Source organism: Nycticebus coucang, chromosome 4 (genome assembly GCF_027406575.1).
Source record: "Nycticebus coucang isolate mNycCou1 chromosome 4, mNycCou1.pri, whole genome shotgun sequence".
Lineage (NCBI taxonomy): Eukaryota > Metazoa > Chordata > Mammalia > Primates > Lorisidae > Nycticebus > Nycticebus coucang.
In genome coordinates this window covers 62,488,476-62,514,035 of record NC_069783.1, presented here as the reverse complement: position 1 = coordinate 62,514,035, position 25,560 = coordinate 62,488,476, and the positions used below count along the sequence as shown (strand labels likewise).

Below are 25,560 nucleotides of genomic sequence, written 5' to 3'. Positions count from 1 at the left end.
AGTTTTCCTCCAATAGGGCTTCCACTTCTTGGGATGTTTTTCTTCCCCTTCAGAGATCCCTATTATTTGTGTTTAAATGCTTCATGAAGTCCCGTAATTCTCTAAGGGAATGTTCTGCATTCTCTCTCTTCTTTTCTCTCTCTGTAACTACCTGGATAAGCTCATGAACTTTATCCCCTAACTCTAAGATTCTTTGTTCTCCATGGCCAAATTTGTTGCTGATACTTCTAGTGCACCTTTAAATTTCCTGATTGACTCCTTCATTTCCTTAGGCTCTGCCATATCCTTTCTGTATTCTTCATACCTTTAATCCACTTCTGGTTCTGTTTTTCCACTTTCTTATCAATTTTCTTTATTGCCTTTATCTTCTATGTTTTAAGTTTCCTTTTGTCATTTTCATTGCTTCTTTATAGGTGGAGCCCTCTGCAGTAGCTGTCTCATGGTCCCTTGGGGGTGGGTTGTTCTGTTTTGGTTTTTCATGTTGCCAGAATTTATCTGTTGATTCTTCTTCAGGTATGTTTTCTTCTTGTTCACTTCCTTCCCTCACTTTTTCCTTCTCACTATCCCCCTTGCTTTGAACTGCCTTGTCTCAGAGCTTAGGTGTTAAAATGTGGTCTGTTGATATAAGGCCAAAAGGAGGAGAGGGGTAAAGAGTAAGAAAGAAGAAAAAAAAGAAATAAAGAGAAAAAAAGGGGAAGGGTGATTGAAAAAAAAGAATTGGAGAAAAGAAGGACAGAAAGAACAAGAGCAACAGGATAAATGGGGTTGATTGGCAGGGAGCTATGGCCACACTTGCAACTCCAGGACTTTGGGGTGCTGTGCTGAATGGGTTCTTTGTAATCCAGAGAGTTCCTTACCAGTCTAGGCATAAGGAAGGTACCACCTCTGCCAATTATAGGAAGAAAAAGAGAAAAAGAAAAGAAAAATAAATTCAGCAGTATGTCACAGTGGGGAATCTGCCAGTACTGACTTCCAAAGCCAAAGCCTGAAGGACACCCTGGACCCTGAGCTAATGACCTCTTTGAGGTGAACTCCTACTGTGACATTCCAGACAGACCAATGACATGACCCCCCGCCCCCCTCAAGCACTCAGAGAAAAGAAAAAAACATAAAGAAAATTTAAAGTACAATTATATAAGATAAAGAAAAGAAAAAAAGGGATATCTTGTCAGTTGTATGAGAAATTCATCTGGGAAAGATGAGCAAAGTAGAAAAGTCTCAACCAAGAGAGAGACAAAAAGAAGAGAAATGAAGAAGAAAGAGAGAATAAAATAAAAGGGGTAAGAATTCAACCAATGAAACAAAAACAAAACAAATAAACAAAAAAAAAAAAACCCTAGGCGAACAAACAAACTGAAACATCTTCAGCAACAAAAAAAGAGGAAAGAAAAAAATATGAACACCAGGTGGTGCTGTGGTGTTAGGAGATGGAGAACACTTGCCACAAACCACTCTAGTTATGGAGGCAATCTAATCTTGTCTTCCTGACTTAGTTGTCCCCAGTCATACCTGTTTGTCATCAGCATTCAGTCCCCACAGGGTTGAGGTCTTAAAGCTGTCACCAAAATCCTTAGGAGGTACGTTTAATAGTGCCCCCTGACAATTCCAGGGGGTACGGGAGCTGCTCAGCTCACCTCAAGAGTGGATGCCCAAGCTCATCAGGCATGCCAGAGCTGCTGTGTATTAGAACCCAACCAACTCTCCCCACAGGGCATTCCCACAATGGTGGCCCAGCTAGCAGCCAAGTCAATGGGAGATCCATCCCATTGTGTATTCCTTCTCACTACCCCTCTTGCTTTGAATTGCCTTGTCTTAGAGCTTAGGTGTTAAGAAGTGGTCTGTTGATACAAGGCCAAAAGGAAGAGAGGGGTAAAGAGTAAAAAGGAAAAAAAAAGAAAGAAAGAGAAAAAAAGGGGAGGGGTGATTGAAAAAAAAGATTTGGAGAAAAGAAGGACAGAAAGAGAGAACAAGAGCCACTGTACACAGAGCCTACCTACTGGTCTGTGACCTCCCTCACAGTTCTAAAGCATAGTTCAGCCCAAGATCAGAAGCCTGTAGGACAGCCTTCCTGTCTCCATTTCTCTGTGTCAGGGCTGGCGGCTGGCTAGTCCCTGCCTGTTCCCCAGCACTCACCTTCTGTGGCAGTTGTCCTTAGCTCCTAACCGCCTCATATAGTCCACCACTGCCTCAGTTTACTCCCTGAGTGATGACTCCAGGTAGATTTACCTCACTGGAGATGATTGGGGCTTTTTTCCCCCCTGCCTTGCCAGAGCAGGCTAGTAGGGACATGTTTCTAGTCTGCCACCTTGCTCCAAGTTCTGAAATGATGAATTTTATTACTTTAATGCCTAAATATAGGCCAAATTTTATTACTTTGATGCCTAAATATAGGTGCAATCATGTGGATTACCCACCATTATTTTGTATGGTAATTTGTCAAAGACTATTCATACTTGGAGGTAAAATATACCTAGGTGTTAGCCTTTGGGATGCATTATAAAGGAATCTATGATCTTTATAAAAATTGAAAACCAAGCAACATTAAAGTTGTGTATAAATTTATATCCTACCTTTTGGTTATGGTATTTTTAAAAAAACTTATTGGAAACTCAAACATACACAAAAATGACAGAAATTATAGGAAGAGATATATAGGAAACCAGATAATTTAAATATTACCTATGAGTTATTGACTCATGACCAAGTTTTTATTTTTTTTATTTTTTTATTAATACCACTTTCCCTTCTCTTGGATTATTTTGAAACAAATCCCAAACATCATTTTGTTTCATTTATAAATATTTCATTATGGACCTTTGAAAGATAAATATTTTTTAAAAATATAACTAATATCACATATATTTTTGAAATACCTAGTAAGTGATCATTTATGTCTCTGTTTCAGAATTCATTTTTACAGGGTGTTTGTTTGAATCAGGATCCAGATAATATCTATACATTGAAATTGGTTGATAACATCTCAAAAGTCTTTTGGTGTATAGTTTCTCATTCTCATTTTCTCCTTTTCAAAATATTTATTGAAGAAAATGGATTGTCTTGTAGTCTTCTCACAATTTGGATTTTGCCAACTGCACTCCCACATTTAGCATGTTCTTCTTTTAGTTATCTTTTCTATAATTGGTGAAGATTTAAAAGCTTAATCAGATTTAAGTTTTATCTTTTTGACAGGAGCATCTGATAATTATGTATTTTAGTTAAGCATAAAAAGTCTCTTTATGATTAGCAGCCATTCAATGATCATTGCCTATATTTATCATTAATTGTGGGTTATAAATCATGACACACTAATTTTGCAAAATCTGACAATTAAGTTTGCAAACTCATCCTAGACAATGTGCTACATACCTCATTGCTGAATATCACTATGGTCACCTTTGAAGTACTCCCCTTCCCCTTGGGAAGCTATGCACTGATGCTATCCCCTAGTCCACCTTTCAATGCAATTTTAGAACTCTACAGACTGGCCGTGAAGGCTGTTGTCATATTACTCTTGATTCCTTGAATGCCATCAAAATGTCTTTCTTTTGATATTTCCTTTATGTTTGGATAAAGAAAAACTCACTGAGGGCCAAATCAGAGTAAGGAGGGTATTCCAATACAGTTATTTGTTTAATGGCTAAAAACTCTCTCAGACTTTGCCATGTGAGTTGTGCTTTGTTGTGATGGAAGAGCCAGAAGTTGTTGGTCAAGATTTTCACTTAAGATTTTCCTGTTGCTCTATTGATGTTTGTTTGGTCTGCCATGCTTCTCACAGTCAGCCAATGATTTTGACACACAATTTGATGAGTTTTTGCAGTGTTTTCATCAGTTCTGCTCATTATTTGCTATCCTGACCTCTCTTTGTCAATGATACTTTCTTTCTCCTTTGAAAAACATTTAGTACCCATTTTTACATTGCTATTTTCTTTATGACATTGTTACCATAAAGTTGGAGTAACAGGTCCCTGATTTCACTTCTACTCTTGCCAAGTTTGACAAGAAATTTACGAATGCTTGTCCGTTGCTACAATTCAAGTCCAACCATTTTTGTGAAGGCACACAAAAACAAGGAACAATAACGAACACCACTAAGCAAGAGACTGCCACATGTGGTTAGGAACAACTGTGAAACACTGATACACCAATGTTCTGAAACTTTACTGAGTTGTTTGTACAGTGCTGCCAATGTAAGCTCATGATGCCAAGTTCATGAACTTGTCTGATCTTGTGTTTCTACAAAGTGATGTTTCTCCATGATATTTGGTCACCCTTTGAAGGAAAATTCTTATAAGGATAGGCAGGATAAATGCTAGATACTATTCCTTAATTTAGCAATTTTCAAAATAATGAATTGGAAATCTAGCATCCTCCAAAGATGGCTGATGAGGTTTTTAAAAGAATATATAATAAATACATGGATTTACTTGCATTTGAAGTATTTAAGTTCTTTGCTGTTTTTATCGAAATTCAAATTGTCCCATCTTTGTAGGAATCTTCTCAAATTCCTCCTTAAATTTTTTTGACATGATTCCATAAGTAGTGACTGATACTTTTCTTTGTGTTATGACAAGATACTCTTACTAAGATACTATTTGTCTAAGGAACCCTAGTTTCCCTTAGTAAGAAATGGTGCTTAAAAATCTAGGTACTACAAATGTTCTTTGCTCACTAGATTGGTCATTATTTCTAGGCTTTCATAGTGGGTAGGGCTAGAAAATAATTTTCCTTTTCAAATGACTTCAAAACAGTAATTTAGCTGTTCATCCCACATGGGATCTATCTTAAGGAAAAGAAGAGAAAACCTTATATTGTTTGTAATAAAAATATTTTTAGTTTGAGGAGTATTTTTATATATATATATATATATATATATATGGTGAGATAAAACAAGTTAGAAATTATGTTGATGTCATTACGAACCACAATTTTCAGCCTTGTAAAAAGGGTATTCATATATAAGATTGAAGAATTAAAAACCCTGTAGTCCTGAATTTAATTTGGAAATATGAGTATGACCTCATATTTTTTCTGCATTCCCCCCACTCTTTGCCATAAGTCATCATTTAAAAAAAATCATAGTTTATATCTCTCCATTCATCTATCTGTCCCTCACCTTAGGTAAGCATTTGTACACTGTACATTTCTTCACCTTGCTGTTTATACCTTACAATATGCCCTAGATATTGTACCATGCTCTACAGCAGTGATTTTAAGGTTTTTTATCTCACAGCACACTGTAACCTACATTTAAACTTCTGTGGCACACTTAAATTATGTTGATTAAAAAAAAAAAGAATAAAAAAAATATATACTTACTGTGATCTGAACTTCTTTTGAAAATAATTTAATTAATTATCTTTAAATTTTTCCATGGCATACTTAAGATCCTCTCATGGCACACTGGTTGAGTATCACTGCTCTACACTATGTATTCTCAATGGGAAATAGCACTCTAAGAGAGCAAAAATTGGTTTTTGAAGAGTGAAAAAAAAATCCTGGATATTAAAATAGTTTGTGGCTTAATGTGATTTTTGAACAGTGAAAAAATCTTGGCTATTATAATGGTTTGTGGTTTAATACCAGAGATATATTATAGTTTTCTTTTAGTAAAAGAAATTAAAATTTCATGGAAAGCATGTGTGTGTTCTTAGGAATAAAAATATCTAAAAAGGCTTCTGGAGAAGCAATAATGAAAAAAGGTTGAGAAACTGCTTTAGAGCACTATATATAGGTATTCATCAATTCTTTTGAAAGTATATAGTTTCTATTTCAGAATGTGTTATGATTTATTCAACTAGTTCCTTATTGGTCAGCATTTGGGTTGTTTTTATTTCTTTTCAGTTACCAACAATACTACAATTAATGTATGTTCTTTTGTATTTTTATCAGTGCATCTTTGATACAGATTGTAAGAAATGGGACACCTATGTCAAAGGTTAATTGCCTATGTAATTTTGCTAGATGCTTTGCCAGATTCCTTTTGTGGCAATGTATCAGTTTCTACTAGTGGGTATGTTCTAAATTAATTTATTGTGAGATGTAGGTGCCATTTTTGAGAACCTTTCTAATCTTCTAAGTAGCTACAGGAAATATACTTTTCATACTATTAAATGCAAACTATGTTATTTGATTTATCAGAATTGTTTCAAAATTATCACTACCTCTACTTACCATATGTTGTTTATAAAAGAAGGATAAGGCATCTGTCTAAAAAGTTCATATGGTTTTAAGTAATTTTTTAAAAATTGTGCTGGGGGCACCTGCCGCACCCACGGCACCACAGCCGTAGTGAGGCGGCGCTGTCCGCGTTCTAGAACGCCGGTAAGGAGGCTTGTGCTCCACGGAGCTTCGCCCCCAGCGACCCCTGCACAAACGGCATCAGAAACGGTGCTCTACGTGCCAAGTCACCCGCAGGAGCTTGAACGACCGTGGCAGTCTTTAAAATTTATCACTTTGTTTTTCTTTAACATAAGTCTGTGTGTTCTATTACTAATTACAATGTGCTTTCTCAGGGCCGGACCCATTGCACTACAGAATGAGATAAGGCACGAGCTTGCTAGGCTCAATGCCGCCTATAAGTCAGGCACTAAGATGTTTAAGTAATAAATACCTTCACAGTAAATACCAATGATTTCAGACAATGTATAGATGTTTTGTTACAAGAAGAATCATTTATAACTAGAATAGACAATAATCATATACAAATCAAAATAGTACAATCACACAAAGGCAGGGAAAGCAGAATAAACAGAAAAGTAAGAAATTATGCCAGCCTTCCCTTTGCCTTGAGCAGTTAGCAAAAAAATGCAAACCTTGTTATCTCTGGAAAGAGGAAGAAGCAAACAACTTCACAACCATACTGAGACCAGCTCTTTTATAATGAGTTAAACTTTGTATTGTTTAGTCTGGACATGCTTTTGACTGTTATCAACAAAAGGGAGAGCAATTGAATTGTTGTTGAAAATGTCTCAAATAATCAAAACTTACCTAAGCATGAAAAACTGCAAACATAAAAGAAAGATCTATACATCTAAGTAAATGATTGTAACTCTCCCACTAACTCAAAATAACTCTTGTGTATGACGCCCCCTGCCTGTAAGAAAAAGTGTATAAATACTTACATGCTTTCACAGTGAAATTACAGCTACATACTTTAACCCGTGGTATGTCAGACTGTCATTCCTGCGCCGACCTCTCAACCTTCCTCGTTCCTTCTCCCTGCTTTCCCTCGGACTGAAGCCCACCGACAGGGTGGTCCGCGGCAGGCACCCATAGCTCAGTGGGTAGGACACCAGCCCACACACCAGAGCTGGTGGGTTTGAATTCAGGTTGGGGCAGCTAAAACAAAAAAAAAATAGCCAGACGTTGTGGTGGGTGCCTGTAGTCCCAGTTACTTGGGAGACTGAGGCAAGAGAATCACTTGAGCCCAAAGAGTTTGAGGTAGCTGTGACTGTGACACCATAGCCCTCTACTGAGGACAACAAAGTGAGACTCTGTTCAATTTAAACAAAAAAATTGCGCTAAATCTCTTCTTAGTAAAGACAGTTGCCACATTAAGGATTTCTTCATTTTTTTTTTAATTAAATCATAGCTGTGTACATTAATGTGATCATGGGGCACCATACACTAGTTTTATAGACCGTTTGACACATTTTCATCACACTGGTTAACATAGCCTTCCTGGCATTTTCTTAGTTATTGTGTTAAGACATTTATATTCTACATTTACTAAGTTTCACATGTACCCTTGTAAGATGCACCGCAGGTGTAATCCCACCAATCACTCTCCCTCTGCCCATCCTCCTCCATCCCTCTACTCCCTCTGCCCCTTACCCCTATTCTTAGGTTATAGCTTTCATGTGAACGCCATAAATTAGTTTCATAATAGGGCTGAGTACATTGGGTACTTTTTCTTCCATTTTTGAGATACTTTACTAAGAAGAATATGTTCCAGCTCCATCCATGTAAACATGAAAGAGGTAAAGTCTCCATCTTTCTTTAAGGCTGCATAATATTCCATGGTGTACATATAACACAATTTATTAATCCATTTGTGGATCGATGGGCACTTGGGCTTTTCTCATGGCGTAGCAAATATGAATTGGGCTGCAATAAACATTCTGGTACAAATATCTTTGTTATAATGTGATTTTTGGTCTTCTGGGTATATACCTAGTAGAAGAATTATAGGATTGAATGGCAGATGTATTTTTAGATCTCTAAGTGTTCTCCAAACATCTTTCCAAAAGGAATGTATTAATTTGCATTCCCACCAGCATCGTAGAAGCGTTCCCTTTTTTCTACATCCACGCCAACATCTCTGGTCTTGGGATTTTGTGATATGGGCTAATCTTACTGGAGTTAGATGGCATCTGAAGGTAGTTTTGATTTGCATTTCTCAGATGATGAGCATTTTTTCATATGTCTGTAGGCCGTGTGCCTATCTTCTTCAGAGAAGTTTCTCTTCAAGTCCCTAGCCCAGCCTGCGATGGGATCACTTGTTCTTTTCTTGCTTATACGTTTGAGTTCTCTGTGGATTCTGGTTATTAAACCTTTGTCGGAGACATAACCTGCAAATATCTTCTCCCATTCTGTGGCTGTCTGCTTGCTTGACTTACTGTGTTCTTGGCTGTGCAGAAGCTTTTTAGTTTGATCAGGTCCCAGTAGTGTATTTTTGAAGATGCTTCATTTGCCCAGGGGGTCCTCCTCATGAAATACTTGCCAGACCGATTTCTTCAAGGGTTTTCCCTGCACTTGATTTCTTCAAAGGTTTTCCCTGCAGTCTCTTCTAGTATTTTTATAACTTAAAGATTAAATCTTTAATCCAGTGAGAGTCTATCTTAGTTAATGGTGAAAGGTGTGGGTCCAGTTTTAGTCTTCTACAGGTTGCCAGCCAGTTCACCCAGCACCATTTGTTAAATAGGGAATCTTTTCCCCACTGGATGTTTTTAATTGGCTTGTCAAAGATCAAATAACGGTAAGTAGCTGGGTTCATCTCTTGGTTCTCTATTCTGTTCCAGACATCTACTTCTCTGTTTTTGTGCCAGTACCATGCTTTTTTGATCACTATTGATTTATAGTATAATCTGAGGTCTGGTAGCATGATTCCTCCTGCTTTGTTTTTATTTCTGAGTAATGTCTTGGCTATTCGAGGTTTTTTCTGATTCCATATAAAACGAAGTGTTATTTTCTCAAGATCTTTAAAGTGTGACAGTGGAGCTTTAATAGGGATTGCATTAAAATTGTATATTGCTTTGGGTAGTATGGACATTTTAACAATGTTGATTCTTCCCAGCCATGAGCATGGTATGTTTTTCCATTTGTTAACGTTTTCAGCTATTTCTTTTCTTCAAGTTTCATAGTTCACTTTATAGAGATCTTTCACGTCTGTTGTTAGATAAACTCTCAAATATTTCATCTTCTTTGGCACTACTGTGAACAGAATAGAGTCCTTAACTGTTTTTTCAGCTTGACTATTGTTGGTATATATAATGGCTACTGATTTATAAATGTTGATTTTGTAACCTGAGACACTGCTGTATTCCTTGATCACTTCTAGGAGTTTTGTAGTAGAATCCCTGGTGTTTGCCAGATATACAATCATATCATCTGCGAAGAGCGAAAGTTTGATCTCTTCTGACCCTATGTGGATACCCTTGATCGCCTTTTCTTCCCTAATCGTGATGGGTAAAACTTCCATTACAGTGTTAAAGAGCAGTGGAGACAATGGGCAGCTTTGTCTGGTTCCTGATCTGAGTGGAAATGATTTCAATTTAACTCCATTCAATATGATATTGGCTGTGGGTTTGCTGTAGATGGCCTCTATCAGTTTAAGAAATGTCCCTTCTATACCAGTTTTCTTAAGTGTTCTGATCATGAATGGCTGCTGGATATTATCAAAAGCTTTTTCTGCATCAATTGAGATCATATGGTCTTTGTGTTTTAATTTGTTTATGTGCTGAATTATACTTATAGATTTACGTATATTAAACCAGCCTTGAGACCCTGGGATAAAACCGACTTGGTTATGATGTATAATTTGTTTGATGTGTTGCTGGATTCTGTTTGTTGGGATCTTGTTGAACGTTTTTGCATCTATATTCATTAGTGATATTGGTCTATAATTTTCTTTTCTTGTTGGATCTTTTCCTGTTTGGGATCAGGGTGATATTTGCTTCATAGAATGTGTTGGGTAGTCTTCCTTCTTTTTCTACATTTTGGAACAGGTTGAGTAATATAGGTACTAGTTCTTCTTGAAAGGTTTGGTAGAGATCTGATGTGAAGCCTTCTGGTCTCGGGCTTTTCTTTTTATGGAGACTTCGTATGGTTGATGCTATTTCAGAACTTGATACTGGCCTGTTCAACATTTACACCTGATTCTGGTTAAGTCTTGGAAGGTGACGTGCTTCCAAGTATTGGTCAATTTCCTTCAGATTTTCATTTTTCTGAGAATAAAGTTTCTTGTAATATTCATTAAGGGTTTTTTGAATTTCTGAAGAGTGTATTTGGTCTTTCTCGTTTCTGATTGATGAAATTAGAGATTTTACTCTTCTTTTTTTCCTGGTTAGGTTAGCCAAAGGTTTATCTATTTTTATTGACCTTTTCAAAAAACCAACTTTTTGATTTATTGATCTGTTGTATAATTCTTTTGTTTTCAATTTCATTTAATTCTGCTCTAATTTTGGTTATTTTTTTTCTTCTACTGGGTTTGGGGTTGGAATGTTCTTTCTTTTCCAGTTGCTTGAGATGTCCCATTAAGTTGTTAACTTCCTCTCTTTCCGTTCTCTTGACGAAGGCTTGCAATGCTATAAATTTCCCTCTTAGGACTTCCTTTGCGGTATTGCAGAGGTTCTGATAATTTGTGTCTTCATTGTCGTTTTCTTCCAAAAATTTGGCAATTTCCTTCTTGATCTCATCTCTGACCCAGCTATCATTCAACATAAGGTTATTTAACTTCCATGTTTTGTATGTGTATGCAGGTTCTTGTTGTTACTGAGTTCAACATTTATACCTTGGTGGTCCGAGGATACAAGGAATAATTTCTATTCCTTTCAATTTACTGAGGTTAGACTTGTGACCTAAGATGTGATTGATTTTGTAGTATGTTCCGTGGGCTGATGAGAATGTGTGTGTTCAGTTTTGTTGGAATGAAATGTTTTGTAGATGTCTGCTAAATCCAAATTTGGATGGTTAGGTTTAAATCTAAAATTTCTTTGCTCAGCTTCTTATTGGAGGATCTATCCAACACTGCCAAAGGAGTGTTGAAATCTCCGACTATTATGGAGCTGGAGGAAATCAAGTTGCTCATGTCTGTTAGAGTTTCTCTTATAAATGGAGGTACATTCTGGTTGGGTGCTAAATATTAATAATTGAAATCTCATCATTTTGAGTATTACCCTTACCAAATATGAAGTGACCATTGTTACCCTTCCTTACTTTTGTTGGTTTAAAGCCTATTGTGTCTGCAAATAGAATTGCAACACCTGCTTTTTTCTGATTACCATTTGCCTGAAATATGGACGACCATCCTTTCACCCTGAGTCTATATTTATCTTTTAAGGTAAGATGTGACTCTTGTATGCAGCAAATATCTGGCCTGAGTTTTTGTATCCAGTCAGCTAACCTGTGCCTCTTTAGAGGACAGTTTCAGCCATTCACATTAATGGAGAATATTGATATGTCTGGTAAAATTTTGGGTATCAAGTTTTACCAAAGTCCAGTGGACATTTTTAATCCTTACGCTACTTTGGAAGTTGGAGTTTGATCAAAAGTTTCTGAGTGAGTTTACTTTTGTGGTAGAGGATTGGGCTGGTCATTATGGAGGATAGGTCTGAGAGTATCCTGAAGACCTGGTTTGGTTTTGGCAAATTTCTTCAACATATGAATTTCATTAAAGTATTTAATTTCTCCATCATAAATGAAACTCAGTTTAGCTGGATATAGGATCCGGGGTTGAAAGTTATTTTGCTTTAGGAGATTAAAAGTCGATGACCACCCTCTTCTTGCTTGAAAAGTTTCAGCAGAGAGATCTGTAGTCATTCTGATATTGTTCCTTTTGTAGGTAATGGATTTCTTACATCTGCCTGCTTTCAGAATTTTTTCCTTTGTGTATTAACTTTAGTGAAGTTAATTATGATATGCCTGGGGGACGTCTTATTGGGATTGAGTCATGCTGGGGTTCTGAAACTGCCTGCTATCTGAATTTCAGAATCTCTTGGCATGTCTGGAAAATTCTCTTATATAATTTCATGGAGAAGGGCCTCTGTGCCTTTCAAGGCCACTTCATCACTTTCAGGGATTTCAGTGAGGCGGATATTAGCCTTCTTCGAATTATCCCGGAGCTCTGTGAGAGAATGATTCATTTTTGCTCTCCATTTCTCTTCCTCTTTGAGAGGTTGGGAGCATTCAGAAGCTTTGTCTTTAATTTCAGAAATCCTTTCTTCTGCTTGCTCAACTCTGTTGCTGAGGGATTCAACTGTATTTTTCAGATCTTTGAGGGCTGCAAATTCTTGCTTCAGTGCATCAAAATCTTTGGTGGTTTTGTCTTTAAATTCATTAAATTCTTGAGACAACTTTTGAATTTCTCCTCGAAATTCTAATTCTGACTTTTGAATTGCTCCTCAAACTTCTAATTCCACATTTTCCACCCTTCTGTTAATCTGGTTTGCAATCCAAATTCTGAATTCAATTTCTGACATCTCGACCAGCTGTTTATGAATGGATTCTTCAGTTACATCTGCCATATCTTTCCTTGGGGGCGGGGGGGTTTGATCTATTCTGGTTATTCGTGTTACCAGAGTTTTTCCACTGATTCCACCCCATGATTATGTTACACTGTTTGATTTTTCCTCTGGAGCTTTGTTGAGGACCCCTACAGAGCTATGGCCTGAGAAACTGGGGACCTGTTTGGTGTGGTGGGGCTAAGTGTTCTGTCTTGTTTTCAGCTGGTCTCTTTCCAACCCTAGTGAAACAGTTACTCTGGGTTGAAGTCTCAGCTGTGGAGAAATTGCAGCAATTAAGTCATCCCACCCCCCACAGGCAACAATTGGAAAAGGGAAATCAAACCTTCCTACAAGCACACACCCAGGGCACCACTTGAAAAGTCCTTTGGCGATTGGCTCGTTCAAAAGGTCCAAATCAGTTGTCTCAGTCAGCACCTGTCTCAGGTGGGAGAGTTTAAAAGGTCTCTGGTAACTGGATTGCAGGGGTCTGGTGACAACTCAGATATGACTTGCTCCGGTGCTCTGTGAAGTCAGGAGGACCCACCCAGCAAATAGATTAGTCTAGGAAGGTTGATCCCTCCTTCCCCACCTTGCACCTCTTTCACACCCAGTCACTGGTAGCCACTCAGGCGTGTGACCCAGTTGCCCTAGTGAACAGATACTCCAGGGGTTTGTACCTGCCTGAATCACAAGGAAATCTATATCTGCTCAGCCAGGCCGCTGCCCTCTGCCTCTATCCAGCAGGGGGAGGTAAGGCCTGACAACCTTGGGTGCTTGATAGAGGCTGAGGGGTGTTCACTCTGTTCTGGCCCCGCCCCTGATTGATGTTACTGACAGAACAGAACAGAACAACTTTGCGGGAATTTGTTTCTGTCCCTGCTAAATTCCCCTGCAGAAGAGAAGCTGTTTTGGGTTCCCAGAGCCTGCGCCTCACGCCCTGTTGTTGTTCCTGCAGGTTTGTATTTGGTTAGCTGTCAGTTCTAGCTTCCTGCCTTCTTTTGTCTATAGGCTTACGATCCCCTGAGGGCCGGGTGTGTCTTAAGCTCAGTAAAGCCGTCCTCTGGATCAGCCCCGCCCTGGGAATTTCCTGGCTCTGCGCGTGCGTTTTCTAGCCCCCACGCTCTACCAAGGCTGGTACCGTCTCAGGGAAACCCTTTACTCAGGGGGCTGCCTTTCTGTCCCAGATCTTTTTCACTGGTGGTTGCCACCTGAGAAGATGCCCGGCCTCCTCTGGTTGCCCAGAGAGATAGGGGGTATGACTCCGGAATATCCAGGAGTGAGCCCTATTGTTGCAAAAAAATGGCTGCTGCTCTGCACCTCAGGGCACTGCTGCTCATCTGTTGTTCCCTGTCAGCCAACCATCCTCTCCTCACTCCCGTGCCGCAGAATCAGCACTGGCCAGCTGCAGTCTAGGCCCTGTCCACACCCCTCGAGAAATCACCCAAGAATCTGGACTCCTGGGGGACAGGCCTCCAGACCTCAGAGTGAGAGTGAAGGGGAGTGCTGGGAGCTCAGAATTGTAGGTAGAGAATATATACAGTTTTACAGTTTTATGCCTGGCAGAATAGTGCCATGGCACCCTTGTAGGGGAAGTAGGTCCAGTTTTTAGAGGGTCTCTCCCATGGAGTATAAAGGGGGGACTTTAGAACTCTGCTCATTTGTTTGTGGGGTACTCCGAGCCGTTCTCATGGTGGAGAGTTATCCCGTCCGCTTGGTGATAGATTTTGTACCTTTTGTTTGTATCCTTGGGGTCGCAGCTTGCTTCAGCGGGGTCGATGTGCGTTCTTCAGCCTTCTCTCTTGGTGCAGCTCTAATCCACCAGGTTACTTGCTAAATTTCTGTCCTTTAACTCTCCTTCTGGACGGGAGCCTCTGTGGAAAGCTGGCTTCAGTCAGCCATCTTGACTCAGCCCCCCTAAAATGTTTCCTATTTAAATTTAATCACTTACATTTAAATATTTTTAAATTGCCTCTAAAGATAGAGCTGTAAAATTCTTAGGAATAAATAGATTTTCCTATTAGCCTATTTCGCTTAGGTTTTGAAATACTTTAGAGCAACTAAATTATTTTAAGTTTTTCCAGCTCATTGCTTTTGTGAAACTGTTAGATTATATTGTAGCAATTCCTTTGTATATGAAAGTACTTCATTCTTACATTTTCAGTCTTGTGTTCTAATGACATTCATTTTAATTACCTGAGGGATGTTGCAGAGTAACTCAAACTGATTGTGACAGAGACTGAATGGAGTCAGACTGAATGTATGGTCCTTCCAGTATTTATTTGTACCTAGAACGAGGCCTGGCGCATAGTGGGCATTTCTATTTGTTGAATACCTAAACAGCTGGGAGCTACCCCATTGATAATGTGGTAAATGTTTAATAAGGAAAGGAGTTAAAATATCTAATTTTTTGTCCATGAAATGCAGTCACAAAATTTATGAAGTAGCCAGATTTTGTAGAACACATTTAACTGTCTATAGATATAAGGATATACAGTTGACCCTTGAACAACACAGGGTTGAACTATATCGGTCCATTTGTATATATTGAGTTTTTTTTTTAATAAAGTCATTGGAAGATTTTTTTTTTTTGAAATTTGCAGCAATTCGAAAAACTCACAAACTGCCTGCAGAGTGTAGAAATATAAAAACAAATTAAGGGAAAGTTAAGATATGTCATGAATACATAAAATATACATAGATACTAGTCTATTTTTTTATTTACTACTATAAAACACACACAAATCTATTATAAAAGTTAAGATTTATTAAAACAGACTATACATGGGGTCTTTCATATAGTATTAAATCATAACTGCAAAAATTTTACTATAGTATATACTACTATTACAATAATTTCATAATCACCTTCTATTGTTCTTGTGGTGAGCTCAGATGTTACCTAGCTTAAAATGCCATAATGCTAATCATCTCTATGTGAACATTTTTTCTCTCCAGTAAATTGTATGGCAGTAAAGTGTGTTCCCTCATGGTTCTTCTGTATTTTTCATTGTTTGACGTAATATGACAAACTTGGAATAACACCATGGAAGTCATACAGAAGGTCACTAGTGATGCTGGATCTGCTCTTAAGAAGCAGAAGAAAATCATGACATTACAAGAAATACTGTATTGCTTGATACATACGGTCTGCAGGTGCAGGTGCCAGCTATTTCAAAATAAATGAATGCAGTTTAAGGACCATTGTAAAAAAAGAAAAGAAAATTTGTGGATTCATTGGCATAGTTATACCAGCAGTGTGAAAGCCTTGAATATTTGGAAATACCTTTTTATCTTATATTTAAAATGCGGCTTTTACATGGGTGCAGGATTACTGTAAGAACAGCAAACCTATGATTGGAGAAAAAGCAAAGTCATTATATGACAACTTAAAGCAAGAGGAAAAGTGAAAGATCAAAAGCTGGGGGATAAAGTGCCAGGAAAATGTCCTTTGATAATTTCAGGAAGAGCTTTGGCTTAAAAATGTAAAGTTGGGCGGTGCCCATAGCTAAGCGGGTAGGGTGCCAGCCATATACACCCAGGCTGCCAGGTTTGAACCCAGCCCAGGCCAGCTAAACAACAATGACAACTGCAACCAAAAAGTAGCCAAGTGATGTGATGGGTGCCTATAGTCTCATCTACTTGGAAGGCTGAAGCAAGATAATTGCTTAAGCTCAAGAGTTTAAGGTAGCTGTGAACTGTGATATTTTGTCACTTTACCGACATAGTGAGACTCTGTCTCAAAAAAAAAAAAAAAGTACAGGTAACAGTAGAGGCAGCTTCTGCCAACCATTAGGCAACAGAGTTCCAAAATACCATTAAGAAAATCACTGAGGGCTCAGCACCTGTAGCTCAGTGAGTAGGGCACCAGACACATAAACCGAAGCTGGCAGGTTCAAGCCCAGCCCGGGCCTGCTAGACAACAGTGACAACTGCAACAAAAAAATAGCTGGGCAATGTGGTGGGCGCTTGTAGTCCCAGCTGCTTTGGAGGCTGAACTAAGAGAATTGCTTATGCCCAAGAGTTTGAGGTTGCTTTGAGTTGTGACACCACAGCACTCTACCAAGGGTGACATAGTGAGACTCTATCTCAACAAAAAAGAAAAGAAAAGAAAATCATTGAGAAGAAAAAATAACTGCCTGACCAGGCTTGTAAGGTAGAAGAAAGTACCCTACTCTGGATAAAACCACCACAAAAGACATTAATAAGGAAGACAAACAAACACTGGGATTTAAAGCAGGAAGAGATAGTCTACTGTTTTGTGCAAATGCAATTGGGTTTATGTTTAGGACTGCCCTTATCTGTAAAGCTGATAATCCAGGAGCTTTGAAGGGAAAAGATAAATACCAGCTGTCAGTTTTTTTGTAGTATAAAAAGAAGACCTGGATGAAAACCTTTTTTCTGGATTGGTTCCATTGATGCTTTGTTCCTGAAGTCAGGAATTACCTTGTCATTAAGGGACTGCCTTTAAAGGTCTTTAGATATTAGACAATGCCTCTGGCAATCTAGAACCCCATGTATTCAACACCGAAGGTATCAAAATGATCTCCTTTCCCCCAAACACATCGTCTCTAATCTGGCCTTGAGATCAGGGAATCATAAGGACCTTTACTGCTCATTATACACTGTGCTCTGTGCAAAGGATAATTAATGTTATGGAGGAAACCCCTGAAGGAGGAACATCAGGAAAAGTCTAGAAGGATTATATCATTGACGCCACCATTGTTACAGAAAAAGCTGTTTCTCCTGCTGGAGAAAATTATGTCCAAATGTTGTACCTGACTTCACAGGATTAAACAACAGAGCCAATCAAGGAAATCATGAAAGAGATTGCAGATAGGACAAAAAAAAAAAAAAAAAAAAAGAAAACGAATGTGTGTGGAGGGGGAGATACAGAGTTTCAAGCTGTGGATCTTGGAGAAATTAAAGAGCTAATAGACACTACACTAGAGGAATTATCAGAAGATGGCTTGATGGAGCTGAATGCTCCAAAACTAGTACCAGATGATGAGGAAGAATACATAAATTAAAGTACTACCAGAAAATATATTGACATTACATAACCTGGCAGAAGGGTTTAATTATTCAAGATTGCTTTTGACTTTTTTTATGACATTGATTCTTGTATCATGTGGGCACTGAAACTAATGCAAATGGTGGAAAAAAGATTGGTGCTGTATAGAAAAAAACATTTTTAGAGAAATAAGAAAGCAAGAAAGTCAGGCAGAAATTACTGTGTATTTTTGTAAGGTTATATCAAGTGTTCCTGCCTCTCCTTTAATCTCTTCCACTTTTGCTGCCTTTGTCAACCCTGAGACACTGAGACCAACCTCTTTTTTTCTCAGTCTATTAAACCCAAAGATGACCTTTATATTAATCCACTTCCGTGAATCTACTAATGAATAATAAATATTTTTTCTCTTATGATTTTCTTAATATTTTCTTTCTTCTAGCTTATGTTGAGAATACAGTTTGTTATGCATATAATACAAACTATGTGTTAATTTATTATTTATGTTATCAATAAAGCTTTGTTAAGAGTAGGGTATTAGTATTTCAGTTTGGGGGGAGTCTAAAGTCGTATGCAGATTTTTAGCTGTGTAGTGAGGTCAGCACCCTTAACCTCTGCAGTAATAGTCATCTGTAAAGAGAAAAATAAAATTTGGGAGATGAAATTATTGCAGTTCTTTTGGTAAGTTAAAGGAATTCATTTTAATAAACATCACATTATTGCACAGGCACTCTCAGCTAAAAAAGTTTTGCTACTAACTTGCCTTGACTGTGGAGTGAATTTGTGGTTTTTAGTTGATACATGTAACATTTTTCTCTTTCTTTATAGGCATTTGGGATCACAGCTTTGTGAATTAGAAAAATTAATAGATAAAATGATGATCGCAGAATTTTCTACTTATTCTCACAGTGATTTAAATAGACCTCTGGAAGATGACTGTCAAGTTTTAGAAGAAGTATGTGTTTTGAACTATGGAATGAAATTGATGCATTGCTTAGTGTTAATCTCTACCAGTCTTAGCTGAAAATATATTTTTCTCAGATTATAGTAAGCAAAATTACCTTAAATTTCAAGGTCTATCAGAACTGTTAAGTTCTTCACCATGTAACTTAAGCAAGCACCCTAATTATTAACTATCCTTTTTGACAGTGAGCCTAGAGAATAAAATACTTTTATAGCTTAATTAGAAATTATTATTGAAATGAGGTCCTTGTAGCTTACAAACCAAGTTCAAAATATCAATATAGGATCAGATTAATTTATCATTCATGTTCATGTATGTACGTGCTGGAGTTCATCTTTTGTAAAAAATGATCATTTTAGATGGTAATTTATTAATAACTCATATTCACTGAATAACTATTATGAACATGTTTCTATGTTTTATGCCTATGCATATACAAACCATCATATCTAGGCTTCACTTCTCTGGTAACTTCTCAGTGCTAATCACTGCCAAGAACTAGTAAAGAATTCAAAAAGCCCCAGTAACAACCTAAGTAATTCAAGGAATTTTTGTACACGTTAGCAGTTGATTTCCCACCGAGAGTCCAGGTCATCATTCTAGTCTTCTAGACCGAACATGAATTAAAAAGCACAGGGCTGACATTTATTGGTCATTAGGGTTTGAGGAGGAGATTTTTCCAGCTATTTGTTGAAACTAGGCCAGAAAAAACCCTTATATTGTTTTACCCCCAAACCAACTTCATTTGATCCATTGTGCTAGAATACAATTTATCTGTTTTAGAACACCAACTCCAGAAATCTAATGACAAGATTGCTGTGAGAGGGTTTTTTCAGGCTGTGATAAAATACCATGTGTAGGATAGAGATCTGAGAATCAAACAAAACCCTTAATGCTGAGTATTTCTAGCTCTAAGTAAGATTATTTCATATTTAAAATGTGATGTTACATACTTTTATTTTATTTTAATAGGAAAGACTAGTATCTCTTATATTTGGACTTTTGAAACAAAGAAAACTTAATTTTTTAGAAATCTATAGTGAAGAAATGATTATTACAGCAAAAAATATCATTAAACAGGTAATTTTATACATTCTTATTTAATATCTTTGGTGAAGTTTATTTTTATGCTACCCCAGTAATATATGTAGTATAATAGTAATACTTGATCCTTTAGTAAAAATAGAAAAACAGAAAAAAGGAAAACATAGCTCTTTTAATCATAAGATAATTGTTTTAAGAGTATTTCTACGTGTAAAATGTTACTGATATTTTCATTGTTGTCATGGTGTATATATGATTTTGAACATATATTTCAGTTAGAATCATAAGGATTTTCTCATGATTATATAAGTCTCAGAAGCATCATTTTTAACCCTGAAATAAAATTATATTGATATTATGTTGGCTAAACATACTTAACTTCCTCTATGTTGAATATTTAGTTTGTTTTTACTTTGATACTATAAATTACACTGTGATAGACATCTTGGTATAAAGCTATTTTCTTTGTTTTTCATATTTAACATTGCTTTCTTAGATTAATTCCCAAAAGTGGAATTATTGGTCAAAGAGTGAGAAGTATTTTTAAGTTATTTGGTACATAGTATTTAATTGCTGTCTAAAAAGATTTTACCAGTTTATAATCTCAACAGCAGTAGACAAATGTTCATATCCTTTTTACTCTGATCGTTGAGAAATTATAATGATAAATTAAAATTTAGTCTTCCTGATTTTTGGTTTGACTTTTTCTACTCAGATACATCATATTCACTAAAACTTCATTTGTCTACTTATAGATAACATCATTTTAAATATACTTATTGGGATTAATTGATCATTATTATTAGGTTAAATGTACATATTAGAGTTTGTCTTTGTTTTGTTTTTTCTTTTTTTTTTTTTTGAGACAGAGTTTTACTGTGTTGCTCTTGGTAGAGTGCTGTGGCATCACAGCTCACAGCAACCTCAAACTTTTGGACTTAAGTGATTCTCTTGTCTCAGCCTCCCAAGTAGCTGGGACTACAGGTGTCTGCCACAACGCCCAGATATTTTTTATGTTGCAGTTGTCATTATAGTTTAGCTGGCCTGGGCTGGGTTCAAACCTACCAGCCTCAGTGCATGTGGCCGCCGTGGTAACCACTGTGCTACCGGTGCCAAGCCCGTATTAGAATTTTTAACATTTAAATAAAACAAGCAAAAAAAATAGTTATCCCCTCTTTACCTATTTTTAACAATGATTAAAACACTACATTTTTAATTGGTATAGCCACTTTGAAAAATGATTGATAATATCTACTGATGCTAAATGTACATGTATGTTGTGACCCAGAATTTTTATTTCTAGGTATTCCCTCAAAAGAAATACATACACAACTTCACCAAAACACAGTAGGAAAATGTTCATGGTAGTACTATTTATAATAAAAAAGTGGTAACAACTCAAATTCCATCATCAGTAAAAGGGATAAATAGAATTGTGGTATATTCATACAATGGAATACTATATACAATGAGAATGTTTATATTACACAGAACAGCATTAAGTGAATATTACAGACATAACGTGGAGCCGAAGAAGCCAGACACTAAAGAGTATCCACTGTGATTCCACTTATGTAAAATTCAAACACAGTTAAAAATAATCTATGGTTGGAAATAGGATAATAAGTATCTTTTGGGAGAGGAACAGAAAAGGAGCTCTGGGTATTGGCACTATTCAGTTTCATATACTGAGTTCTAATTATACAGATGCATTCCATTTGTATAAAAATATTAAACTATAAACATAATTTGTACAATTTTCTGTATGTCTGCTTTCAAACTTTTTTTTAAATTGATATGTTTCTTAGACTTCTGAAGTCTAAGCATTTTTTTATACTTTAAATTATTTGGTGTATTACAAGGAAATGTAACTTCCAATGTGAATTTCTTTTGGGATTTTAATATGAAACTTACATCATGTTCCTAAGTATTATATTTCTGTTATTTGATGTTTGATTTTTGAACAGTTTTAAGTATTAGGAGGTTTTAATTATTATATTTCTAACATACACTTAAATAATTATTTACTTGGGTAAGGATAACGCTGCAGTTTTAAAAACACCTTGAGATATGTATAAAAGATATAAAAAAAAAGTCTGCTAAAATGGTTATTATAGTCAGTGAGGGCCTTTTTTTTTTTTTTTTTTTGGCTAGGGCTGGGTTTGAACCTGCCACCTCTGGGGCCAGCACCCTACTCCACTGAGCCACAGGCACCGGCAGTGAGGGCCTTTTTAATGTGTAAATGGAACATAAAGAACTTAGGATTTGAAAAACAATTAATCAAACTTTTTCTTTGATCTTTCAGTGTGTGATCAATAAAGTTTCACAAATAGAAGATATAGACACAGATGTTGTTGTGAAGTAAGTATAAATACGTAAGTTGATTATCAGGAAAAAGATGATATATGGAAATTAGAGTAATTTAAGGAGGATTTAGTTAAGGAATTATTTACTAAAGTGTGAGCAGGGTCTAGGAAAAACAGAAGTAAGCATGCGGAACTTTTAAGAGACAAAGGAAGATAGCAATTAACGGAATTTGAGAAAGACAGGTAGCAGCTGAAATAAAGCTGTGGCCTTGAGTAAAGGAAAGCAGTCATCCTGAAGGAGTAAGTACATTTACTCCTTCCAGTCTTTTTAAGGGCACCTCATTGACCAAGCCCAGCAGGTTGGCCTCCCAGGTCAGACGAAGATAATTCATATTGCCACATAGCAAGTATTAAATCTAAATTATTTTGCTATAATTAAAATACAGCTTCTAATTGGCTTTGAGAAGTTTGAGTATATGATTTTGAAATTTTTTCATCCTTGAAATACCTATTCTTTTGAGAAAACTAGGGATAAATATTTTATGAATAAATTTCTCATACATATAGATATTTCAACTTTGTTAACTGGCCTAAGATATGAACAATAATATAGATAACTGTAAAACTTCCCTGGACAAACCCACAGAGTAGAAATTGTAGAGTTTTAATTTCCAAACTGTTGTGTAGGGAAAACACAGTTCAGAACTGAGGTAACTATAATAATGAAGTAATCGCTAGTAATTGGAAAAAATATATCATTGGGGCGCTGTTCGAAGACCAATGGATATGAAGAGTCACTTTTTATTTTCTTCTTTGTAGGGATTTTTTGCAACATAAGTAGAGAACTTCATATGTATCAAGTGTAGAAGTAGTCTTTTGAATAAACTCCTAGCTGCAGTGGCATTTATTAAAAATCTCAAGTAATGGGTGGTGCCTGTGGCTCAGTGAGTAGGGTGCCGGCCCCATATGCCGATGGTGGCAGGTTCAAACCCAGCCCCGGCCAAGCTGCGACAAAAAAATAGCCGGGTGTTGTAGCGGGCGCCTGTAGCCCCAGCTGCTTGGGAGGCTGAGGCAGGAGAATCACGTAAGCCCAAGAGTTAAAGGTTGCTGTGAGCCGTGTGATGTCATGGCACTCTACCCGAGGATGGTACAGTGAGACCCTGTCTGTACAAAAAAAAAATCTCAAGTAATAATTCATTTTAATACTATAAAGACTCTTTGTGGAATTTATTTTGCATTAGTGTTTTCACCTTGAAGTTATTGATTTATGTCATTTATCAAAATAGTACTGACTAATACATAGAACTTTCAAAAATATACCATGCATTGTTCTAAGTACTTTTTATTAATTCATTTAATATTTACAGCACCCATATAAAGTGGGTTCTGTTACTTTCCTCATGTTAAGATGAGAAAAATTAGAACATTGAGATGGTAAATCACTTGCCAGAGTTGCATAGCTAGTAATTCCAGTAAGCTGCTGGAATTTTGAATTGAGATAGTGTGGCTCCAGATCCCATTCTTTTAGCAGCCATGCCATATTACCACTCATATATGGAAAAGTACTTTTTAGGTTGTAGTTAGAAAAGTAGATTATTAAATTTGTTGGAAGAGATGTTATGTTTCTATTTTTATTCCAGAATATATCTTTACCTTTATCCAGAGACCACAAAGCATGTTCACCTGAAATTAATATGTGATAAGGTTCGTGTCAGTATACATGACTTTTTTTCTGGCATATGGGGCTGGTGCCCTACTTCTTTGAGCCACAGGCGCTGCCCAGTATACTTAACTTTTAAGCTTGTCTTAAAGATATTTAAATAAGTCATGGTAGTTTGGTAATTGACCTCTTCAACTTAAGATTCTAAGTAAAACTTCAGTTTTTGCTTTGGTCATTAGGTAGTATGTAGTAGTGTTTCCTCTAATTTTTAAATGTTATCAAATTGGACCAGGGACAATGATTATTTTTGTTTGAATTTTTTTTTCTAGGCTTGCAGATCAGATGAGAATGTTGAATTTTCCCCAGTGGTTTGATTTGCTAAAGGATATTTTCTCTAAGTTTACAGTTTTCCTACAGAGAGTTAAGGTATGTATTGGTTTGTCCAGAATATCCCTAAAATTAATCAGCTCTTGAGATATAACAGATATAGTAAAACAAGAATGAAACACAATTTCTTTGTTTTTGTAACTTTGCTAAAGAGACTTTGTTTTTTTTTAACTTTTTTAAATTTTTATTTATTATTAAATCATAGCTATGTACATTAATGCAATCATGGGGCACCATATACTGGTTTTTATATACCATTTGACATATTTTCATCACACTGGTTAACATAGCCTTCCTGGCATTTTCTTAGTTATTGCATTAAGACATTTATATTCTACATTTAGTAAGTTTCACATGTACCCTTGTAAGATGCACTGTAGATGTGATCCCACCAATCACCCTCCCTCTGCCCATCCTCCCCTCTCCCCTCGCCTCCCTCTCCCCCTTCCCCATATTCTTAGGTTATAACTTGAAAGCCGTAAATTAGTTTCATAGTAGGGCTGAGTACATTGGATACTTTTCCTTCCATTCTTGAGATACTTTACTAAGAAGAATATGTTCCAGCTCCATCCATGTAAACATGAAAGAGGTAAAGTCTCCATCTTTCTTTAAGGCTGCATAATATTCCATGGTTTTAAGTAAGAATTTAGGTACCTCATATTATTGTGGTAATTTTTATAATTTTGGATGATTTGTTTTATATTAAAAAGAAGTATTGTATGGCTGGTTGTGCCTCATGCCTACATTCTCTCTACTTTGGGAGGTTGAGGCAAGAGGATCACTTGAGCCCAGGAGTTTAAGACCAGACTGGGTGACATAGTGGGACACCGTCTCTACAAAAAATTGAAAACAAATGAGCTGGACATCTTGGCCTGGACCCATAGTCCTAGCTACTGGGGAGGCTGAGGCAGGAAGATCACAATCACATGAACTCTGGAGTTCAAGGTTGCAATGAACTATGATTGTGCCACTACACTCTAGCATGAGCAACAGAATAAGACCCTGTCTCCAAAAAAAAAAAAGAAAGAAAGAAAAAAAAATACTATAATGCTTACTGGGCATTGAATATATTCAGTAACATTTACTATGGTGGGTTTGTGATGTTTGAATCCTTTAGATCAGTGGTTCTCAACCTTTGGGTCACAACCCACAGGAACTGTATTAAAGGGCCACAGCATTAGGAAGGTTGAGAACCATTGCTTTAGATTATCTAGAGGTACAAAATTGTGCAACACGCAATATCTATTCCACACTATTAATTTTTTCATAAATTCAATGTTGCTATAATTCTGTTTGTAAACATAATCATATTCAAATTATTTCACTCCCAAGTCATCAGGTGAGAGGAAGTTAAATAACCTTATGCTGAATGATAACTGGGTCAGAGATGAGATCAAGAAAGGAATTGCCAAATTTTTTAAGCAAAACGACAATGAAGACATGAATTATCAGAACTTCTGGGATACCAC

The 25,560-nt window shown here is 36.7% G+C and overlaps 1 protein-coding gene across 4 annotated transcripts in view; it reads left to right on the top strand.

Annotated features, from left to right (window-relative positions):
- The window catches only part of VPS54 (VPS54 subunit of GARP complex), a 154,269-nt gene that overhangs the window by 61,384 nt on the left and 67,325 nt on the right, over positions 1-25,560 (top strand). For all 4 annotated transcript variants that reach the window (XM_053586747.1, XM_053586746.1, XM_053586745.1 and 1 more), the window contains exons 8-11: positions 18,559-18,685; positions 19,667-19,774; positions 22,044-22,099; positions 24,034-24,130. In XM_053586747.1, the coding sequence (XP_053442722.1) occupies positions 18,559-18,685; positions 19,667-19,774; positions 22,044-22,099; positions 24,034-24,130 (388 nt within the window). The remainder of the gene's footprint in view (positions 1-18,558; positions 18,686-19,666; positions 19,775-22,043; positions 22,100-24,033; positions 24,131-25,560) is intronic.